This window comes from Caretta caretta, chromosome 3 (genome assembly GCF_965140235.1).
Source record: "Caretta caretta isolate rCarCar2 chromosome 3, rCarCar1.hap1, whole genome shotgun sequence".
In the NCBI taxonomy this organism is placed as follows: domain Eukaryota; kingdom Metazoa; phylum Chordata; order Testudines; family Cheloniidae; genus Caretta; species Caretta caretta.
This window is the reverse complement of record NC_134208.1, coordinates 85804385-85825412: the sequence shown is the minus strand read 5'-3', so window position 1 is coordinate 85825412 and position 21028 is coordinate 85804385. Positions and strand designations below refer to the sequence as shown.

General features: G+C 42.0%; 1 protein-coding gene across 2 annotated transcripts in view; it reads left to right on the top strand.

Moving 5' to 3' along the window:
* The window catches only part of CDK19 (cyclin dependent kinase 19), a 225451-nt gene that overhangs the window by 105903 nt on the left and 98520 nt on the right, over positions 1–21028 (top strand). For both annotated transcript variants that reach the window (XM_048844788.2, XM_048844790.2), the window contains one exon: positions 13390–13500. In XM_048844788.2, coding sequence (XP_048700745.2) covers positions 13390–13500 — 111 coding nt within the window. The remainder of the gene's footprint in view (positions 1–13389; positions 13501–21028) is intronic.

Genomic DNA, 21028 nt, shown 5'->3' with positions numbered 1-21028 from the left:
CTGACTTCATTCCATTTAGAAGTCTAAAAAAACATTAACTCAAAAGGGGCAGATAAGGATATTACTAAAATGATGTAATCTACTCTTTAATGAGCATCTTTGTTCATGTTAGAGCACAGATCATATAATATTGTACAAAAATTGAATGTCATGAACATAAATTTGTTAGTCTCTAAGGTGCCACAAGTAATCCTTTTCTTTTTATAAAAATATACGAATACCTAATATATACCTGGTGTTATATAGAATTGAGAGAGCTTGATGGACCCTGCTCCAAGCAGCCTCAGCCTGTAATCTAATTAAAAAAATATTTGGAGAATTTTGGTGTCTGATTTGAATGACCAGAGGATGGATTTATCTCAGGGAATCAAATATCTAAATATTCAATATTGAATTTTGAACATACTGCAAGTTTAGATCATGACCCTGCACTTGGATTCATGTGGGCAGACTCCTGTGCCCATGCAGAGCCCTAATGAAGAAAAAAAATCAGTGTAGACAGAATGATTATTTGAATTACAGTATGTGTAACTTTGCTAGTCTCTGGACAGTAGCTTTTATCACCTTGATCTTAAAAGAATGTTGTATGACATAAACTAATATCTATCTGATATATTTTTAAAGAACAGCAGTTAGTGTTCTGTATTCAAAGGCTACTGTAGCTGCTTGAGACAAAGCTGCTGATTTACTCATATACATTTATCCAGCCAGCAAGTGTAAATACAGTAGAACCTGAGAGTTACAAACACCAGAGTTACATTCAGTCAACCACACACCTCATTTGGAACCGGAAGTATGCAATCAGGCAAGCAGGCAGACGCTGTGCAAATCATTACTGGATCAAGCTCTGTGAAGAGATACAGAGAGCTTCAGACACAGGAAACCTCAAAGTCCTGTATGATGGTCTGAAGAAAGCTATTAGTTCCACTGTCAACAAGGTTGCCCCACTCAAATCACTCAGTGGTGAAATCATTACAGATAAAAGCAAACAGTTGTCTTGTTGTGTCAAACACTATTCAGAGCTATATGTAGATGAAAGAAGCATCACCACCGAATCACTGGACCAAATACCAACTCTACAGGCCATGTCAGAGCTAGATGCGGAGCCCACTGTAGAAGAGCTAAGCAAGGCCATTGATTTGCTGTCAAGTGGCAAGGCTCCTGGAAAAGATGGCATCCTAGCGGAAATCCTCAAGTGCGGGAAAGACAGCCTATTACCATATGTGCCGAGTTTCTAATCTGCCGGGGATGCTCCCACCCCGGCTCTGCCCAAGCCCCGCCTCCACTCCACTCCTTCCCCCAATGCCCCACCCCCACCCTGCTTGTTCCCACCCCTGCCCTGCCCCCACCATGCCTCTTCCTCTCCCCGCCCCACCTCTTCCCTTCCAGTTCTGTCCCCTCCCTCAAGTGTGCTGTGCCCTTGCTCCTCCCCCTCCCTCCCAGCACCTCCTGATGCTGCGAAACAGCTGATCTGTGGAAGGTGCGGGGAAGGAGGGGGAGGTTCTGATGAGGGGCTGCCTGTGGGGGCTCAGTGCCCACCATTTTTTTCCTGAGGGTGCTCCAACCTCGGAGCACCCACAGAGTCGGCACCTATGCCTATTACCATATCTTCATTGGCTGCTACTTAATTGCTGGAAAGAGGGTGAGGTACCACAAGAGACGCGTGACACAAACATCATTATTTTGTATAAAAATAAAAGCGAAAAGGACCACTGAAACAACTACAGGGGTATCTTGCTACTAAGGGTATGTCTACACTATGGAATAAGGTCGAATTTATAGAAGTCGTTTTTTTAGAAATATTTTTTATTTTATATATTCGAGTGTGTGTGTCCCCACAGAAAATGCTCTGAGTGCATTAAGTGCATTAACTCGGCGGAGTGCTTCCACAGTACCGAGGCTAGAGTCGACTTCCGGAGCGTTGCACTGTGGGTAGCTATCCCACAGTTCCCGCAGTCTCCGCTGCCCATTGGAATTCTGGGTTGAGATCCCAATGCCTGATGGGGCTAAAACATTGTCGCGGGTGGTTCTGGGTACATATTGTCAGGCCCCCCTTCCCTCCCTCCCTCCGTGAAAGCAAGGGCAGATAATCGTTTCGCACCTTTTTTCCTGAGTTACCTGTGCAGACGCCATACCACGGCAAGCATGGAGCCCGCTCAGGTAACTGTCACCGTATGTCTCCTGGGTGCTGGCAGACGCGGTACGGCATTGCTACACAGTAGCAGCAACCCATTGCCTTGTGGCAGCAGACGGTGCAATACAACTGGTAGCCGTCCTCGTCGTGTCCGAGGTGCTCCTGGCCACGTCGGCTGGGAGCGCCTGGACAGACATGGGCGCAGGGACTAAATTTGGAGTGACTTGACCGGGTCATTCTCTTTAGTCCTGCAGTCAGTCCTATTGAACCGTCTTATGGTGAGCAGGCAGGCGATACGGATTGCTAGCAGTCGTATTGTACCGTCTTCTGCCGGGCAGGCAAGAGATGAGGATGGCTAGCAGTCGTACTGTACCATCTTCTGCCGAGCAGCCATGAGATGTGGATGGCATGCAGTCCTTCTGCACCGTCTGCTGCCAGCCAAAGATGTAAAAGATAGATGGAGTGGATCAAAACAAGAAATAGACCAGATTTGTTTTGTACTCATTTGCCTCCTCCCCCGTCTAGGGGACTCATTCCTCTAGGTCACACTGCAGTCACTCACAGAGAAGGTGCAGCGAGGTAAATCTAGCCATGTATCAATCAGAGGCCAGGCTAACCTCCTTGTTCCAATAAGAACAATAACTTAGGTGCACCATTTCTTAGTGGAACCCTCCGTGAAGTCCTGCCTGAAATACTCCTTGATGTAAAGCCACCCCCTTTGTTGATTTTAGCTCCCTGAAGCCAACCCTGTAAGCCGTGTCGTCAGTCGCCCCTCCCTCCGTCAGAGCAACAGCAGACAATTGTTCCGCGCCTTTTTTCTGTGCGGACGCCATACCAAGGCAAGCATGGAGGCCGCTCAGCTCACTTTGGCAATTAGGAGCACATTAAACACCACACGCATTATCCAGCGGTATATGCAGCACCAGAACCTGGCAAAGCGATACCGGGCGAGGAGGCGACGTCAGCACAGTCACGTGAGTGATCAGGACATGGACACAGATTTCTCTGAAAGCATGGGCCCTGCCAATGCATGCATCATGGTGCTAATGGGGCAGGTTCATGCTGTGGAACGCCGATTCTGGGCTCGGGAAACAAGCACAGACTGGTGGGACCGCATAGTGTTGCAGGTCTGGGACGATTCCCAGTGGCTGCGAAACTTTCGCATGCGTAAGGGCACTTTCATGGAACTTTGTGACCTGCTTTCCCCTGCCCTGAGGCGCATGAATACCAAGATGAGAGCAGCCCTCACAGTTGAGAAGCGAGTGGCGATAGCCCTTTGGAAGCTTGCAACGCCAGACAGCTACCGGTCAGTTGGGAATCAATTTGGAGTGGGCAAATCTACTGTTGGGGCTGCTGTGATGCAAGTAGCCTACGCAATCAAAGATCTGCTGATATCAAGGGTAGTGACCCTGGGAAATGTGCAGGTCATAGTGGATGGCTTTGCTGCAATGGGATTCCCTAACTGTGGTGGGGCCATAGACGGAACCCATATCCCTATCTTGGCACTGGAGCACCAAGCCGGCGAGTACATAAACCGCAATGGGTACTTTTCAATAGTGCTGCAAGCTCTGGTGGATCACAAGGGACGTTTCACCAACATCAACATGGGATGGCCGGGAAAGGTACATGACGCTTGCATCTTCAGAAACTCTGGTCTGTTTCAAAAGCTGCAGGAAGGGACTTTATTCCCAGACCAGAAAATAATTGTTGGGGATGTTGAAATGCCCTCCCCAGAAACCTTTTGCAAAGGCTGTGGGAGTACATCCAGGAGAGCCGCGAATGCCAGGGCAAAGTAATCCTTTCACATGCTTGCTTTTAAACCATGTATAGTATTTTAAAAGGTACACTCACTGGAGGTCCCTTCTCCGCCTGCTGGGTCCAGGAGGCAGCCTTGGGTGGGTTCGGGGGGTACTGGCTCCAGGTCCAGGGTGAGAAACAGTTCCTGGCTGTCAGGAAAACCGGTTTTTCCGCTTGCTTCCTGTGAGCTATCTACAACCTCCTCCTCCTCATCATCTTCTTCGTCCCCAAAACCTGCTTCCGTATTGCCTCCATCTCCATTGAAGGAGTCAAACAACACGGCTGGGGTAGTGGTGGCTGAACCCCCTAAAATGGCATGCAGCTCATCATAGAAGCGGCATGTTTGGGGCTCTGACCCGGAGCGGCCGTTCGCCTCTCTGGTTTTCTGGTAGGCTTGCCTCAGCTCCTTCAGTTTCACGCAGCACTGCTTCGGGTCACTGTTATGGCCTCTGTCCTTCATGCCCTGGTAGATTTTGACAAAGGTTTTGGCATTTCAAAAACTGGAACGGAGTTCTGCTAGCACGGATTCCTCTTCCCATACAGCGATCAGATCCCGTACCTCCCATTCGGTCCATGCTGGAGCTCTTTTGTGATTCTGGGACTCCATCATGGTCACCTCTGCTGATGAGCTCTGCATGGTCACCTGCAGCTTGCCACGCTGGCCAAACAGGAAATGAGATTCAAAAGTTCGCAGTTCTTTTCCTGTCTACCTGGCCAGTGCATCTGAGTTGAGAGTGCTGTCCAGAGCGGTCACAATGGAGCACTCTGGGATAGCTCCCAGAGGCCAATACCGTCAAATTGTGTCCACAGTACCCCAAATTCGAGCCGGCAAGGCCGATTTAAGCGCTAATCCACTTGTCAGGGGTGGAGTAAGGAAATCAATTTTAAGAGCCCTTTAAGTTGAAATAAAGGGCTTCATCGTGTGGACGGGTGCAGGTTTACATCGATTTAATGCTGCTAAATTCGACCTAAAGTCCTAGTGTAGACCAGGGCTAAGTGTAGCAGGAAGAACTTTCGCAAAATTCATCTTAGTGCACCTACAACAGCTGACGAAGCATGTCTACCCTGAATCACGGTGTGGATTCAGGGCTGGAAGATCAACTACAGACATGATATTTTCTCTGCGTCAACTGCAAGAAAAATGAAGAGAGCAAAACTGACCATTGTACGCCGCCTTTGTAGACCTAAGCAAAGCATTCAACACAGTCAGCAGAGCAGGTCTATTTGCATACTAGAAAAGATAGGATGCCCACCAACCCTGTTAAGTCTTATACATTCATTCCACAACGACATGAGAGCAACTGTCCAGTTTGGTGGGTCCACTTTGGACAGCTTTGAGATGAAAAGTGTAGTGAAGCAAGGATGTGATCTTGCCTCTACACTCTTTGGAATTAGTACTCTCGAACTGTGCATTTAAGGACATACATGAAAGATAGAGTGCATCTCCACACAAGATCCGATGGGAAACTCCTTCAACCTGTCGTGCTGGCTGCTGCTTCCTGCAGCTCCCATTGGCTGGGAATGGCGAACCGCGGCCACTGGGAGCTGCGGGGGGCCGTGCCTGCGGACGGTCAATGTCAGCAAAATGTCTCATGGCCCACAATCAGACTACCCTGATGGGCCTCAGGTTGCCCACCACTGATGAAGACCAAAATGCTAGTATACCAAGCTTGCCTCCTCAGCACTGTCATGTATGGTGGGGAAACACGGACAACTTATGCCCATCAGGAGAAAAGGTTAAACAGTTTCCACCTACATTGTTTATGCCACATACGCAACACCAAATGGCAAGATAAACTCACCAACACAGAAATTCTTTGAAGGGAAAATTTACCAAGTGTGACAGCCCTGCTCAAGCAAAGATGACTGCTCTGGCTGGGCCATCTGAGTAGGCTGGAAGACGGACGAACACCCAAGGACATGTTATATGGGGAGCTATCAGAGGAAACAAGAACAACAGGACAACCCAAGCTTCGCTATAAAGACATATGTAAGCGAGATATGAAGGAATTTGAAATTGATCTTGACCAGTGAGAAACCTTGGCAAGTAATTGTAACAAGTGGCGCTATCCTCTCCATCAGAGTATCAAAGTCCATGACAGAAGCTGACTACTACAGCTTGAAGAGAAAGGAGCCCATAGGAAGCAAGCAGCTCCGAACCAAGATACATGCATTTGCAATAATTGCTAAAGATCATGCAAATCTCATATTGAACTATTCAGTCACATGAGACATTGCAAACCATCTACATCAGAGGCTGCAATTCCCACCATCTGTCACAGACGAAAGGATGCCGACAAACTGTTAAACATAAGCTACTAAAAAAAAAAAAAAGGAAAAGCAGTATTTTTCTTCTGCATAGTAAAGTTTCAAAGCTGTATTAACTCAATGTTCAGTTGTGAAGTTTTGAAAGAACAATCATAATGTCTTGTTCAGAGTTATGAACAACCTCCATTCCCGAGGCATTCATGACTCTGAGATTCTACTGTAAGGATCTTTCATTTAGTTTGTGCGTTTACAATTTAATTATTTAGAAATCTTCCTAGTTAATTTCACTTGGCAGCCTCTCAACATTCTTTTGAAATGTTAATATATTTAATTTGGCTTTCAGAACATGAGTATTTAAAAAAGCATGTATACAGTGTGTACTTTTGTAACATGCACAAACAAATTTAGATAATTTGGTGGGACTTTCTTGGCTTCTGTGATTGTGACTACACAGATTTACCCAGAGGCTTATACAGTAACTGAAAAACACAACCACTTTTTTCAGGGAGAATTCTTGATATTCCATTTAAATGCAGTACTCCTTCAATTTTAGGATCAGATGTATCAGTTTTATGCAGTAAATTAAAAACATATGTTACATAAAACCAACATACTTTACATAAAACCAAAGCAGTAATTTTTCTGAGTTTTATGAAATCCTTGTAAGTGGATAGGCTAATCATAGTCTAGTTCTTCTCAGGTTTAATCTTGAAGCTTTGGACAAGGGGGCTTTTCATGCCTTCTTATTTCAAATGCTATAATATACATAAAATATTTTAAAATATTAATTAAAATGCTTAGAATATCAGTTGGTGTGTATCTGTGTCTCTTGCCTAAAAAAAATTATCATTGCTTCTGTAGTGTGAAAGAATCTCTCTCCTCTAACTTCTTGGTACTCCATTGTTTTTGCACATGTTTCACTTACTAGTCAAGTTGTGCTGATATATGCCCACTGATATAAGATTTCTTTAGTTTTAATGGCAGTAACATATTTGTTTTTAGAATTCCAGAATGCACATATGTTGTAAATCATGTGTTGTGTATTCTTTCCTATTTCTCAGCTGTATCATTGTATAATGGCAAATTGGCATCAGATCTATGGCATAGAATTTGTGTTTTTGTGATCTGATTAGTACTGCTCTTTTTCAAATGGATTCTGAACTGCTCTGTTGTGTATCATGGGCCCTAGACTGCTAACAACTCAAGGAAATTGTAAATCCTGCAGGGGCTTAGGCTAAATAAAAGAGTGCTCAAGGTGGTCCACAAGACAAAGTCTCTGTTAAGATAAAGTCTTCTCTATAAAAAAAGGTTTGAAAACCCCAGCAGTATATCAGAAAGTCTTCCCCCACTCTGCCTTGAAAGTGTGCCTCAGCATTTGTCTATTCAAACTGCCTGCTGAGACTAGTAATGACTGTGATCACTACAGACCTAGCCTGGAAATGAAGCAGTGGTTTATAGGAAAACACGCTTTACATTCTGTCAATCTTCTTAGCCATCTGGTTCCTCCTCTTCTGCTCTTTGAAATGCAATTACAAACTGGATTAGTATTCAGGATAATTTTTTAAACTATTAAATAGCATGAAAAATATTTTTAACTGACATTCATGCTTGTCTTGGTGAAGAATGAGCAAGCAGTAGATGTCAGAGACTTTGGGGACAGGATCAATCATGAGGGCTTCTGTTCCCAAGAGACTCAGTTTCCACTCCTTCCATAAGAGGAGAGAAACAGGAACTGGCATGAACTCCAGGAGCAGCAGTGCCCATGAAGGTCATGTTGATTTACTGATAAATAGAAATGACCAATCCCCTTCTCAAATGAGCTTACACAGTTCCTTTGAGAACTGATACCTTACCCATAATGGTACTTCGAAAGCACTGGTTCCCAGCTTTTTTGAAAGGCTGAACTTATTTACCAGAATTAAACCGTGGGTATACAACCCTGTGCCCTTATCCTACCATTCAGTTGTGGATCCTCAAACAGACAATTTAATTATGGGTCCTCTTAAACATTACTCGGACCCTGACTGTTACCCCTGCTGAGTAGGGGCTTCAATCTCAATCACAAAACAGGGATTTGGAACAAGTAAAATAGAAGGTTGATAATGTCAGCGTACTGATGCCCTGCCTGTAGGCTTTTATCATTTAGGTGTGGATAGACATTTGACCATAAGTTGTAAAAGCAAGATGAAGCAATATTAATACAGTGACTATCTCTCTTTCTTATTATGTATTATTAAATATTTATATTATGGTAGCACCCAAAGGTCACACTACAAACATGGATAAGACACTACTTGCCCTTAAGGGCTTACAATCTGCAGACCTTTTTCTACCACAAACCATGTAACTAACGAAGCTGTTCCAATTCTTCACCAGATTCATTTGTTTGTATGCTGCAACCCTGTCCCCTACCCTGTTTTGTATATTTTAGCTTGTAAACACACACAGCTTGTATCTTATTTATGTTTGTATAGCACCCAACACAATGGAGCTCAAATCTCAATTGCTGCCTTTGGGTGCTATCATTATAGGCTGGGCTGGTTGCCTGGTTAGTATTCAGATTGCCCAACACTTACCATTATAAGACCACTTACCATTACAAGAGATCCACTTCCTGGACACTACAGTACAAATAAGTGATGGTCACATAAACACCACCCTATACCAGAACCCTTCTGACCGCTATACTTACCTACATGCCTCCAGCTTTCATCCAGACTACATCACACAATCCATTGTCTACAGCCAAGCCCTCAGATACAAACACATTTGCTCTAATCCCTCAGACAGAGACAAACACCTACAGGATCTCTATCAGGCATTGTTAAAACTACAGTACCCACCTTGGGAAGTGAAGAAACAGATTGACAGAGCCAGAAGGGTACTCAGAAGTCACCTACTACAGGACAGGCCCAACAAAGAAAGTAACAGAATGCCACTAGCCATCACCTACAGCCCCCAACTAAAGCCTCTCCAGCGCATCATCATGGATCTACAGCCTATCCTGAAGGACGATCCCTCACTCTCACAGACGTTGGGAGACAGGCCAGTCCTCATGTACAGACAGCCCCCCAACCTGCAGCAAATACTCACCAGCAACAACACACCACATAACAGAAACACTAACCCAGGAACCAACCCCTGCAACAAACCCCGTTGCCAACTCTGTCCGCATATCTATTCAAGGGACACCATCATAGGACCCAACCACATCAGCCACACCATCAGGGGCTTGTTCACCTGCACATCTACCAATGTGATATATGCCATCATGTTCCAGCAATGCCCCTCTGCCATGTACATTGGCCAAACTGGACAGTCTCTACGTAAAAGAATAAATGGACACAAATCAGACATCAAGAATTGTAACATTCAAAAACAAGTAGGAGAGCACTTCAATCTCCCTGGATACTCAATAACAGACTTAAAAGTCAACTAAGAGTCCTTGTGGCACCTTAGAGACTAACAAATTTATTTGGGCATAAGCTTTCATGGTCTAGAACCCACTTCATCAGATGCATGGAGTGGAAAACACAGTGGCAGGTATATATATACATATTACATGAAAAGATGGGAGTTGCCTTATCAAGCAGGGGGTCAGTCTGATGAGACAATTCAATTAACAGTAGAATACAAAGGGAGGAAAAATCACTTTTGTAGTGGTAATGAGGGCGGTCCATTTCAAACAGTTGACAAGAAGGTGTGATCACTAAAAAGGTGATTTTTCGTCCCTTGGTATTCTACTGTTAATTGAATTGTCTCTTTAGACTGGCCCCCCTCTTGGTAAGGCAACTCCCATCTTTTCATTACTGTGTATGTTGTGACAAAGTTCCTCCTCTACCTTGGTGGGTCTTGCGCTTATTGGCAGATTTGCTCGCCTTGGAGCTTCACAGCAGCCTTCAATTTGGCCATTTTCGTGAACCCACAGTCTAGGTCAACTCCTTCTGTGTCTGACCAGGAGTTGGGAGGTTTGGGGGGAACCCAGGCCCGCCCTCTACTCTGGGTTCCAGCCCAGGGCCCTGTGGAATGCAGCTGTCTAGAGTGCCTCCTGGAACAGCTGTGTGACAGCTACAACTCCCTGGGCTACTTCCCCATGGCCTCCTCCCAACACCTTCTTTCTCCTCACCTTAGGACCTTCCTTCTGGTGTCTGATAATGCTTGTAACTCCTCAGTCCTCCAACAGTATGCGTTCTCAATCTCAGCTCCTAGTGCCTCTTGCTCCCAGCTCCTTACATGCGCACCACAAACTGAAGTGAGCTCCTTTTTAAACCCAGGTGCCCTGATTAGCCTGCCTTAATTGATTCTAACAGCTTCTTCATTAGAACACCTGCAGTCAATCAGCCTGTCTGTCTTAATTGTCTCCAGAAGGTTCCTGATTGTTCTGGAACCTCCCTATTACCTTACCCAGGGAAAAGGGACCTACTTAACCTAGGGCTAATATATCTATTACTCTCCTGTAGCCATCTGGCCCGACCCTGTCACAATATATATACTTGCTGCTGTATTTTCCACTCCATGCATCTGATGAAGTGGGTTCTAGCCCACGAAAGCTTATGCCCAAATAAATTTGTTAGTCTCTAAGGTGCCACAAGGACTCTGTGTTGTTTTTGCTGATACAGACTAACACAGCTACCGCTCTGAGATTTAAAAGTCGCCATTCTTCAACAAAAAAACTTCAGAAACAGAAGAACTGGAATTAATTTGCAAACTTGACACCATCAAATTAGTCCTGAATAAAGACTGGGTCACTACAAAAAATAATTTCCCCTCTGTTGATACTCACACCTTCTTGTCCACTGCTGGGAATGAGCCACATCCACCCTAATTGAATTGGCCTCATTAGCACTGACCCCCACTTGGTATGGAAACTCCCATCTTTTCATGTGCTGTATATTTATACCTGCTTACTGTATTTTCCACTCCATGCATCCGATGAAGTGGGTTATATCCCACGAAAGCTTATCCCCAAATAAATTTGTTATTTTCTAAGGTGCCACAAGGACTTCTCGTTTTTTTTTATTATAAGACTGTTTTCAGTTGCTTATAACTTTGCCATTCTTTAACATTTTGGGTGAAATTTTTCATGCTGGGTCTCTGCCTCAGATTGATGTTTTTTGGGAGGTGAGCAGAGGGGGAGGGAATTTCCATCAAAAGAGTTCAGTCTTTTCTGAGAATGAGACTAAGGAAAAGTATGTTGTCTTGACCAAGTTAAAAATTCTGGTGATGTTGTCTTTGAAAACTTCAAGCATAGCCATGCTTTGGAGCAGAGACTTGAAATTTGACATGGATTGGCCTTATTCTCAGGATTGCAACTTTTGCCATCCCTGTGAAGATCTGCCCAACTTTGGGCAAGTTATAAGTCTTGGAAAAATCCCAGTTTGCATGTGTTCAGTAGAGACTTGCGAGAGCTTTACAGTAAAAAAACCTCATCTGCACTGAATATGCTTCAGCCAGGGGCTACACGGTTCTGAGCAGGACTTTCTATGCAATTGCTGCCGTGGGCCAGGCTGGGATCGGGAACAGAAACTGACAACAGCAAGATCATCTCTCCTCTGCAGTGACTGATGCCCCAGCTGGGCCCAGACAGCATGGAGGAGGAAGCTGCTGGATTCAAATACAGAGGAGACAAGAGCCAGATCCAAGGGTGGAGAGAAGCAGACTGGGACAAGGAGTCTTAGTGGGAGAGGGAAACTGGGGGTGGGAGGGAGAGTGGAATTAGTTGGGAAGGAGACAAACTGGGAACCAGTGGGGTGGGAGAAAGGAGGTGAGGGGAAGAGACATGGGATCTGACGAAGAGCCAGGATGCGAGGAAGGGGAGGAACTGAGATTGGACAAGGATCTGAGGGGAGAACTGAGACTGACTGGACAAGGAGCCAGTTGGTGGTGGTGATGAGGGGACTGATTGGGCAAGAATTCTATTCCAGGAGACTGGGACTCTGAGCTTGTGGGGTGGGGGGGAAGGAGGAAGGCAACTGGACTCGGTATGCGGAGGACACAGACGGATGGGACAAGGAGCCAGAGTAGGGGAATGGAACTGGCTGGGCAAGGGGACGGGGGGCAAAGAGTTGGGTGTGAGTGGGGAGATCTGGGATTCTCTGAGCAAGGAACACAGACTGGGAGTGGGGACAAGGAGGAAGACTGGGAGAGTGAGTCCAGAGGGGGAAACTAGGGCTGTCTGAGCGCTGGGATTGGGATGGGAAGCCTGAGAAGTGAGATTGGGACTGGTTAAACGAGGAGACGGTGCAAGGAGCCAGTAGTGAGAGTCAGGATGGGGACTTGGACAGTCTGGAGTGGATGTGGCAGAATGGGTCAAGCTTGTGGGGAACGGGCAGAAGACTTTGTGCTCCATAGAGCACACTCCTGTCCAGAGGCTGGAATGGAACGCAAGATTCCTGAGTTTCACCATTCCCCTGCTGTCAGCAAATATCTGTGAAATGCAGTGGCAAAGTGTGTTTCATGTCCCTCTAGTGCTGCTCCACATAGAATTAAAGTTGCCTGTGTAGCTGACATTTCTTAATTTTTGAGTGTTTGACTTTGCAACCTTAATGTCCTTTTAACATAGGGGGTGTGTGTGTAATAACAGAAATGTTTACTAATAATAGCCATGTGCCCGTGGTGAAAAACTGCTGTTTTAAGCATACAGCATGATATACATCCTTCAGACTCAATTGTGCCATTTAAGCACAGTCACACCACCCCAGTGGGAACACCATGAGGCACTGTGCAGCATGCCTTCCTGAGCTGCTTGACATATGCAGGTTGTTCATTGCTGTACACCTTTATGAGGCTAGCCAGGGTGTGTGTGTTTCTCCCAATAGAAATAGAAATGTAGTTGTCCCTAAACTCCAATTCTGTTTGACCCATCAGCAGGCCATTGGTGTTGGGATGGCTCTTTATGCTATTCTTACTGCACATCACTCTCCCTCCGTGTCCTAGCTAGGCACAATCTAGCCCTTTCTGAAATTAATAGCAATAATGTACTGAATTGCTTTGGGTATGTTGTCTGGGGATCAAACTTACTTTGTTACAAGTACCTTGCATGGCTATGACCTACCATAGTTATCCATGTCTCCACTTCTGGTAACACAGTTGCCTTTGTCATTAGATACTTTGCATTGCAAACTGAAATCATGTAAATGGTGGTTTTTGTAGCTGCAGAAATACTGACTTTTTTGTGTCTTTACTTACAGCTTTTACGAGAATTGAAGCACCCCAATGTGATTGCATTACAGAAGGTTTTCCTTTCTCACAGTGATAGAAAGGTTTGGCTGCTGTTTGATTATGCTGAACATGATTTGTGGGTAAGTGCAATTTTCCTGTATTTTTAAAATATTTATACAACATTCATATGTGACACTGATATGTGTCTGTGTATAATATAGTTAAGGTTGTAACTGAGCATGTATTATAAGCCCAGTTTTGGCCTTCCCTCTAATATCCATGAAAAATGCCATATCAACTTCAAAAATGAAGATTAGCTTTGAATATTCTTACCAGATTTGAAGGGAATAGGTTATGGGGTTCCCAAATTGTTACCCTAAAATAGAAGTGTGAAGAAGCTTTCCACGCTTTCTTTTTGCAACTTTTGTTACAAAAATTAAGTGAGAGAGAGAGATTAGTTTACTGGCTTCCCATATCAATATCTAGTGTGGAAAACCAAAATCCAGTTGTCTTACACTCTAATTTCAAAGTTTATTAATGTCTGAATTTGTAATGTTGCTATGAGTGAGGCCTGTTCCACTGAGTTTAGAGTAGGATATGAAATGATTTCTGGAGATTTTTTAAAATGAAAACTTACATCTCTCGCCCATTTCCTCATAGTGATAGCATGTCAATGACAGAAAGGGAATTTTTCCACCAAAAGTCTAATGATATTTGGTTTGATCTGTTATAGACTGAGGTTTGTTACAACATTGTGTTTTGGATTTGGGTACAGATTCTCAAGCTCCATTTCCCCATCCAAAATATATGGGCTTCTTAGATCTGGGGGCTTGGCTCAGGCCCAGAAGAGAACAAAACATCCTAAGAGTAATTTGTGGTGAATAAGTTCCTTTGAAAATGTTCTTGCCACTTCTGTCCTTATCATTGTCAGTCTCAATGTTATTACAAAGGCATCACTAATATGGAAGTTAGCATTACTAACAATATGTTTAATGTCAGTGGCAGATTGTTGAATTGCTTGTAATTACAAGTATATTAGATAATGAGAGCTATTTATACAAGACATTATCAGAAGTTCACTACTGAGGAAAGTAAACACAGACTATGCACAAAGTAAAAGAAAACTTAGATCACTCTGATCAACTCATGAGATTTAATCCTCCTGCATATAATCTAGTTGAATCAACTTGCTCTGAAATGGTGACAGTCTTGCACTGAGTCACTTCTGAAGGTTCATCAAAATCAAATTACACAAAAATGTGTGTACTCTACATATATTTCCATTCTACATATTATAATTTTACATGCATATAATTTAAATAATTCTGTCCATCAGTTGAATTTACTTGTTTTTTAGAAAAAAGAAAAGGAGTACTGGTGGCACCTTAGAGACTAACAAATTTATTTGAGCATAAGCTTTTGTGAGCTACAGCTCACTTCATCGGATGCATTCAGTGGGCTTATGCTCAAATAAATTTGTTAGTCTCTAAGGTGCCACAAGTACTCCTTTTCTTTTTGTGAATACAAACTAACACAGCTGCTACTCTGAAACTTGGTTAGTCTCTAAGGTGCCACAAGTATTCCTTTTCTTTTTGTTTTTTAGAGTAACCACAAGAACCATTTTACTGCTGCATTGAGTGGCATGTTCAAGAACCCTTTTCACCAACCTTTGCTATTCTAAATTTTTTGTGTGTGTGGTATTCATATTGCGTAAAAAAAAACAAAACACCACATGGCTAATAGATGAGGAATCACTATGTTTTAATGTTCTCACCACTCCTTATGGGTCTGGCTGTTGTTTAGTCATAGTCCCAGTTTGGTTAATTGATATATATTATTTGAGATGTAATGTTTGTTACCCTAGCAGTTTCTGGCCTCTGACTTTCTCCTTACTCCTTTCTGTGCAATATGTGTTAATCAAATAATTTTCCTTTCCCATGCACCTGATCATGTCTCTCCACTTTTTAATCTTTACAAGAACTTTCCCTCTTCCTCTGCATAAAATTAGTTACATTGAAGGATCTCCATAACTTGGTTCTCGCCTAAAGCTTTGGCCTCATCTCCTCTAAAAGCCTCTTGTTCCTTCCATTTCTCCCCAGCATCACTCCTAACTTCCCCCTTTGTCTCTTTTGCTCACTCCCAACTTTGTGTCCTTTTTCATGCTGCCTCCAACAGCCTCCCAGTTAACGTACGTAAAGCTCTTTCACACTCCTCCTTCAAAAAGCTCCTTAAAATCCCACGTTTTGTGAATCATTTCAGTAGTAATGTCCACTTGTTTCTGTGTTGTGATGTTTTGCATTTCCTGTACTGCACAACTTGAGCCCTTAAACCTTTTGGGGAAGAGAACTTACTTGTTTTGCATAGGTTTTTTACTAAACAATATTATATACTCTCACAGTGTTACCCCAAACAAAATAAGTATATTTAATGCCTATATCCATCTGAAAATATATATATATTTTTTAAATTGTGGGATAATAGATGTGCTTTCACTAAAGAGAGATACACAGATGATCATCATTTTCAAATTTGGGTGCCTAAAGTTAGTTACCCAAATCCATATTTAAGCACCTAAATTAGTGTGTGCTGATCATTAAAGTTGCTAATCATCTGCAACTCTAAATGGCTTCAGTGGGAACTGTAAATGCGCATCACTTATAAAGATCAGGCCACTTTAATTAAAGTGGTTATCTTTAGGCTCCTATGCTAGAAAATTTTGGCCAGAGATGAATAATGAAGTATGCCGGATATTATCTTCTTCTATATATTTTGTAGTACAATAAAAATTCAACCTATTTTAATGAACAAAAATTATGAATAGAAGCCCAGTCGTTAAGGGGAAGAGTCTTTGGATTCAGATGATGATTATATTTTATTAAAATACTTTTGTGATGGGCAAGAACAAACACTACTTATTTTTGTTCAGCGTTTTTAATACAGATATATCATAGATCACCTCACATTTGGTGACAAATGTAGTAAACTACAAAGTTTACTTGTAATTTATGTTAGTAGTTGTAATTTATCTTGTTAGCATCTGTGGTTGGCATAAGGAAGAGGCGAAGAGAGCTGTAATAACTTAAAAACATTTAAGTCTTTATCAATATTTGTATTATCCCCCTCTGCAAACATATTAACTACTCACTCATTAGCTAATATAATCACACTGAATCCCCAAAACACCTCCCAAATTTTACCAGACAGGCAAAACAAAATAATTCACATGATTTGAAGAAGCAAGAAAGCATAAACTTTGGCCATGTAGCAATTCGTTGAACCAATACATAGTCATACTTGGTTTTATACTTTAATTCCCAAATCCTCAATATAATCCAATATGGTTTCTGTATGTTTTTAAAGCCTATCCTGTGTTCTTTCAGTCTATCTTTCAAATGATGCAACCTGAAGTAAGGTTAGCCAACCCTTATTCCTCTCTTGGGGATGTATTTTCCTTACAAAGTCTAACAGCTATTCTTTTTGGTCACTTTTAATCTAATTTACATCCAGGTTGTCTTTCTTGATTTAATGATCTTCAGATTAGAAGTATTATTAGTTTTACATATCACTGAGCTAGTCATAAAGACCATGTGCAGAATGATGGCTATGTTTGCAATTGCTCCTTTCGAATCCACATGTATGACTGTACCATCCTATAAAATGTGTTTCATGGATTAAACATATCCAAGAAAAGTGTAAATACCTAAACCTTCTACCTGTTTTCTGCAATGCCCAATGCTTACCATGTAAAATTTTTTAAAAAGACAATTTTAAATGTCTCTCTTTCTGTTTTATAATTAAGGAACTTTGTTGACCTATTCAGTTTTCATATAATTTTCCTTATTCTGTCCTAGTTTAAGGTTTTATACTGCTGCATGTCACTTCCTTTCTGGGTCATAAGCATTTGACATCACTTTTAAAATTTATAAGAAACAAATTAAATGTGTGATGGCCACTAAATTCAACTTTTCTTAGTAACATTTTTTTTAAAGGCCACAGATGAGATCTGGCTAGAGATGAGGTTTTTATGGGTAACAGTTATGTATTTATTACCTTCCAGCAGGTCAGAAATGTGTAGGATTCCCAGCTACACCAATAAACCATATGCCATTGTAACCCACCCAACTTCTGGGTTTGGTGCTCTGTCCCATTGACTGGCATTGAGGCCACTTAGAGAGAAATTAATGAGTCTGCTCTACACCCTTAGTTAAGAGCTACATGGCTTTTAGCTCATGCAGTAGAGGCTCATGCATTTAGCTCCAGAGGTCCCAGGTTTAATCCCACCTGCTGATGAGGGGGGCCTGTCGGTGTTACACCATTACCTTTTTAATATTAATATTCCCTTTACATGCTGTTTGATTGAAATATTCAACAGATCTCTCCATCCTATGTATTATATTATTCATCCTTTCTATTTGCTTAACTAGATTCCTGCTCTTAAAGAAAATTAATATCCATTTTTCTGTCCTGAATTGGTGAGATATCTTTCCTTCTGTAGCTTATGGCTCAGAGCTGATCCTCAATGAGTTTATTTGCAGATACCAGTGATACCAGTGAAACTGTTAAAATAAAAAATAGTTGTTGCATATGATATGAAATAATGTTGGATGTTAATCTATTACACATAGTCTGCCTTTTTAAATTAAAGAAAAAGGTTATAAGGATGCAGGGGTTGTCTTTAATATATGATTTTCATCTAGTAATAGAAATGAGAAATCCTATTATCCTCATTTAGTTTAGAAAGAAAGCATGAAGGATCCTCTTTGGATCCAAACTTCCTAATTCCAATTGACTCAGCATTCAAATAAAGATTTACAATTTCACATATCAAACTTTCAAGGAAATAGTCTTGTATTCTTACTATTAATTTAATAATGGTGGTGAAGCGCCTGCTAGTAAGTACATATAGTACTGCAAATTTAAGTGGATTCCATCAACATTTTCCAATATTTAAGTCATACTCAGATCTGGTGCAATTCCATTGGTTTTACTTGGTTACATTAAGTCTGATTTTAGCTCTTACTCATAAGGATAGCTCAAGCCCAAATATTTTTACATTACTTAAATGTAGGCTTGGCAAGCCAGTCAATTGACCACCTATTATTTGACCACGGTCAAGTATTGTCAAATATTTCAGCAAGAATCCCCTGATCTACGGTGGATAAAGATTGATGATTTAAAAAAAATCAGATTTTTTATTTAAATTGGATTTTTAAAATTTTGTTATTAAATTATCATTTGTTTTTAAAAATCAGTTTAAACTAAAAACTGAATTTAATAAAAATATGTCAAGACCTAAATTTATTATAATCTCTTAAAATATTTAAATAAAAATGTTGAATCCATGAGTTTCTACAAAAACTTTGAGTAAAAGGCTGCTTTTCTAGGTAAAGAAAGAATTGGGAAAAACATTCAGCTTTTGAGGTCAAGCTTTGTAAATGTGGCACAACAGTTCATATACTGTATTAAGGGCTTAATCCTGTGGGGACCTAGAGGCTGTGCTACTGGGTGCAAGAGACTTGCAAAGTCATCCAAGGTATTGGGGCCTAGCTTCTGACTCCAAGAGACACCAACACGTAACTCATCAAGATCGATCACAGAGCCCACTTAGATACTCCTATTTTATAGCTTTTCCCTACCTCAGCTTTGATAGGCTCAGTTTTCAATTTAAAGAAAATCACACCATTGAACAGATGGAAGTCTCATGGTAAGCACTTGGGACCTGAGTTTGCTGAAGTGCTAAACCAACTTCTGACAGCAATAGCCTCTTCTGTAGGCACAAAAGGAATATTTTCTTCATTTGGACTAATTCATTCAAAGTTGATAAATTGATTGGGAGTTGAAGAAACTGGAAAATTCATCTTTCTCTTCTCATCATGAATAAAAATGAGGAGGAAGCAGATGAGATCTGCTAGTTTTAAAAGTTTGAAGGATAGCCTGAGTAGCTTATCTTCAACAGGCTTAAGACTGGTCTATGCTGCAAACATAGGTCAGGTTAACAGGGCTGTGAAAAAGTTTCTCTCGGCAAAGGCAAGGCGTGGGGAGGGGGGGTGCAGGTTCATTCCTGGTTCTTACTCCTTCTCACATAGCTTAGGGGCCCTAGCATCCCCAGAAGGTGTGAGGCTCACCCCTACAGAGTTCTGGGTCTGGAGACACTGAGGGAGGAAGGGTAGTTCTGGCTAGGCTTCATCCTTCCCCCTTTCCTCAATGCTATAGTACTTACTGAAGGCTGCTTTTGTGTCTGCTCTGCCAGACTGACAGTTTTTCTGCTACTGTGGAAGATGGTATGCTGGAAGAGAAGGGTCACTGATCTAAGCTGGTATAACATTTCATAGGTTCTAAGAAAAAAGACACAGTGAAAACTATGCTGGACATGGTGTGAGGGGTTGTGAGGTGTTCAGTGCTTATATGCTGATCCAAAAAAGAATTAACTAACTTCATGGAGGATAGGTCTATCAATGTCTACTAGCCAAAATGGTCAAGGACGCAACCCTATCCTTTGGGTGTCCCTAACCTCTGACTGTCAGAAACTGGGACTGGATGACAAAGGATGGATCACTCAATAAATTGCCCTGTTCTGTTTGTTCCCTCTGAAGCATTTGGCACCAGCCATTGTTGGAAGACAGGCTACTGGGATAAATGGACCATTGGTCTGACCCAGTATGGCTGTTCTTATGTTCACCATAATAGGAGGTTTCAGCAGCTTTCAGTTTGGACCTTTTTTCTTACCAGGTTTTGCAGGCCAGTTGGGAAGTACTGGGTCCATTGTTGATAGATATTGTCAGTGTTTCCCTGGGTGAAGGAAGAACAGTGGTTCCAGCAGCTCTTAAATAAGTCAGTTTTCAAGAAATCAACTCATGATGTTGTCAGTCGTGTTAACTGTGAACCTGTATCTTATCTACCATTTTTAGGCAACGTCATTGGGAAGGTTGTAACAAAGCAACTCTGGCAATTTCTTGATTTTTCAATTTCCTTGAGCTTCAATAATTTGATAATAGACTGGATTTGGGGCAGAAATAACACTGATTATAGTAGCATGGTAGCCGTGTTAGTCTGTATCAGCAAAAATGAGGAGTTGTAGCACTACAAAAGTGATTTTTCCTCCCTTCTTGTCAACTGTTAATAGCCCACTTCCACCTTAATTGAATTGGCTCGTTAGCACTGACCCCCCACTTGGTAAAGCAACTCCCACCTTTTCATATGCTGTGTATTTATACCTCTCTACTGTATTTTCCACTCCATGCATCTGATGAAGTGGGTTTTAGCCCACAAAAGCTTATACCCAAATAAATGTGTTAGTTTCTAAGGTGCCACAAGGACTCCTCATTGTTTTTACTGATTATATTAGTTGATGAACTCCTCCTAGCAATGGACAAAGATGGTCACTCTTAAGATTGATTCAGTTCAGTGACATAGCAGTGAAATATTCTGTATCCCAATCCCTTGGTCTTGAATATATCTTACATTTAAATTTTACTCAGTACTGAAATTGTAAGTGGGACAGGATCAGATCAAGTGTGTAGAATAGTGTGAGACCGTCTCTACTGGAGACAGCAGTAACTGTAGTTTTTGCTTTTGTTTTGTAGGAAATGGAATTTGAGAGACCCATCTACCTCTGTTGAGGGAAACTATCAATTATAATTGACTTGTAAAATTGGGTGGGATTGGAAA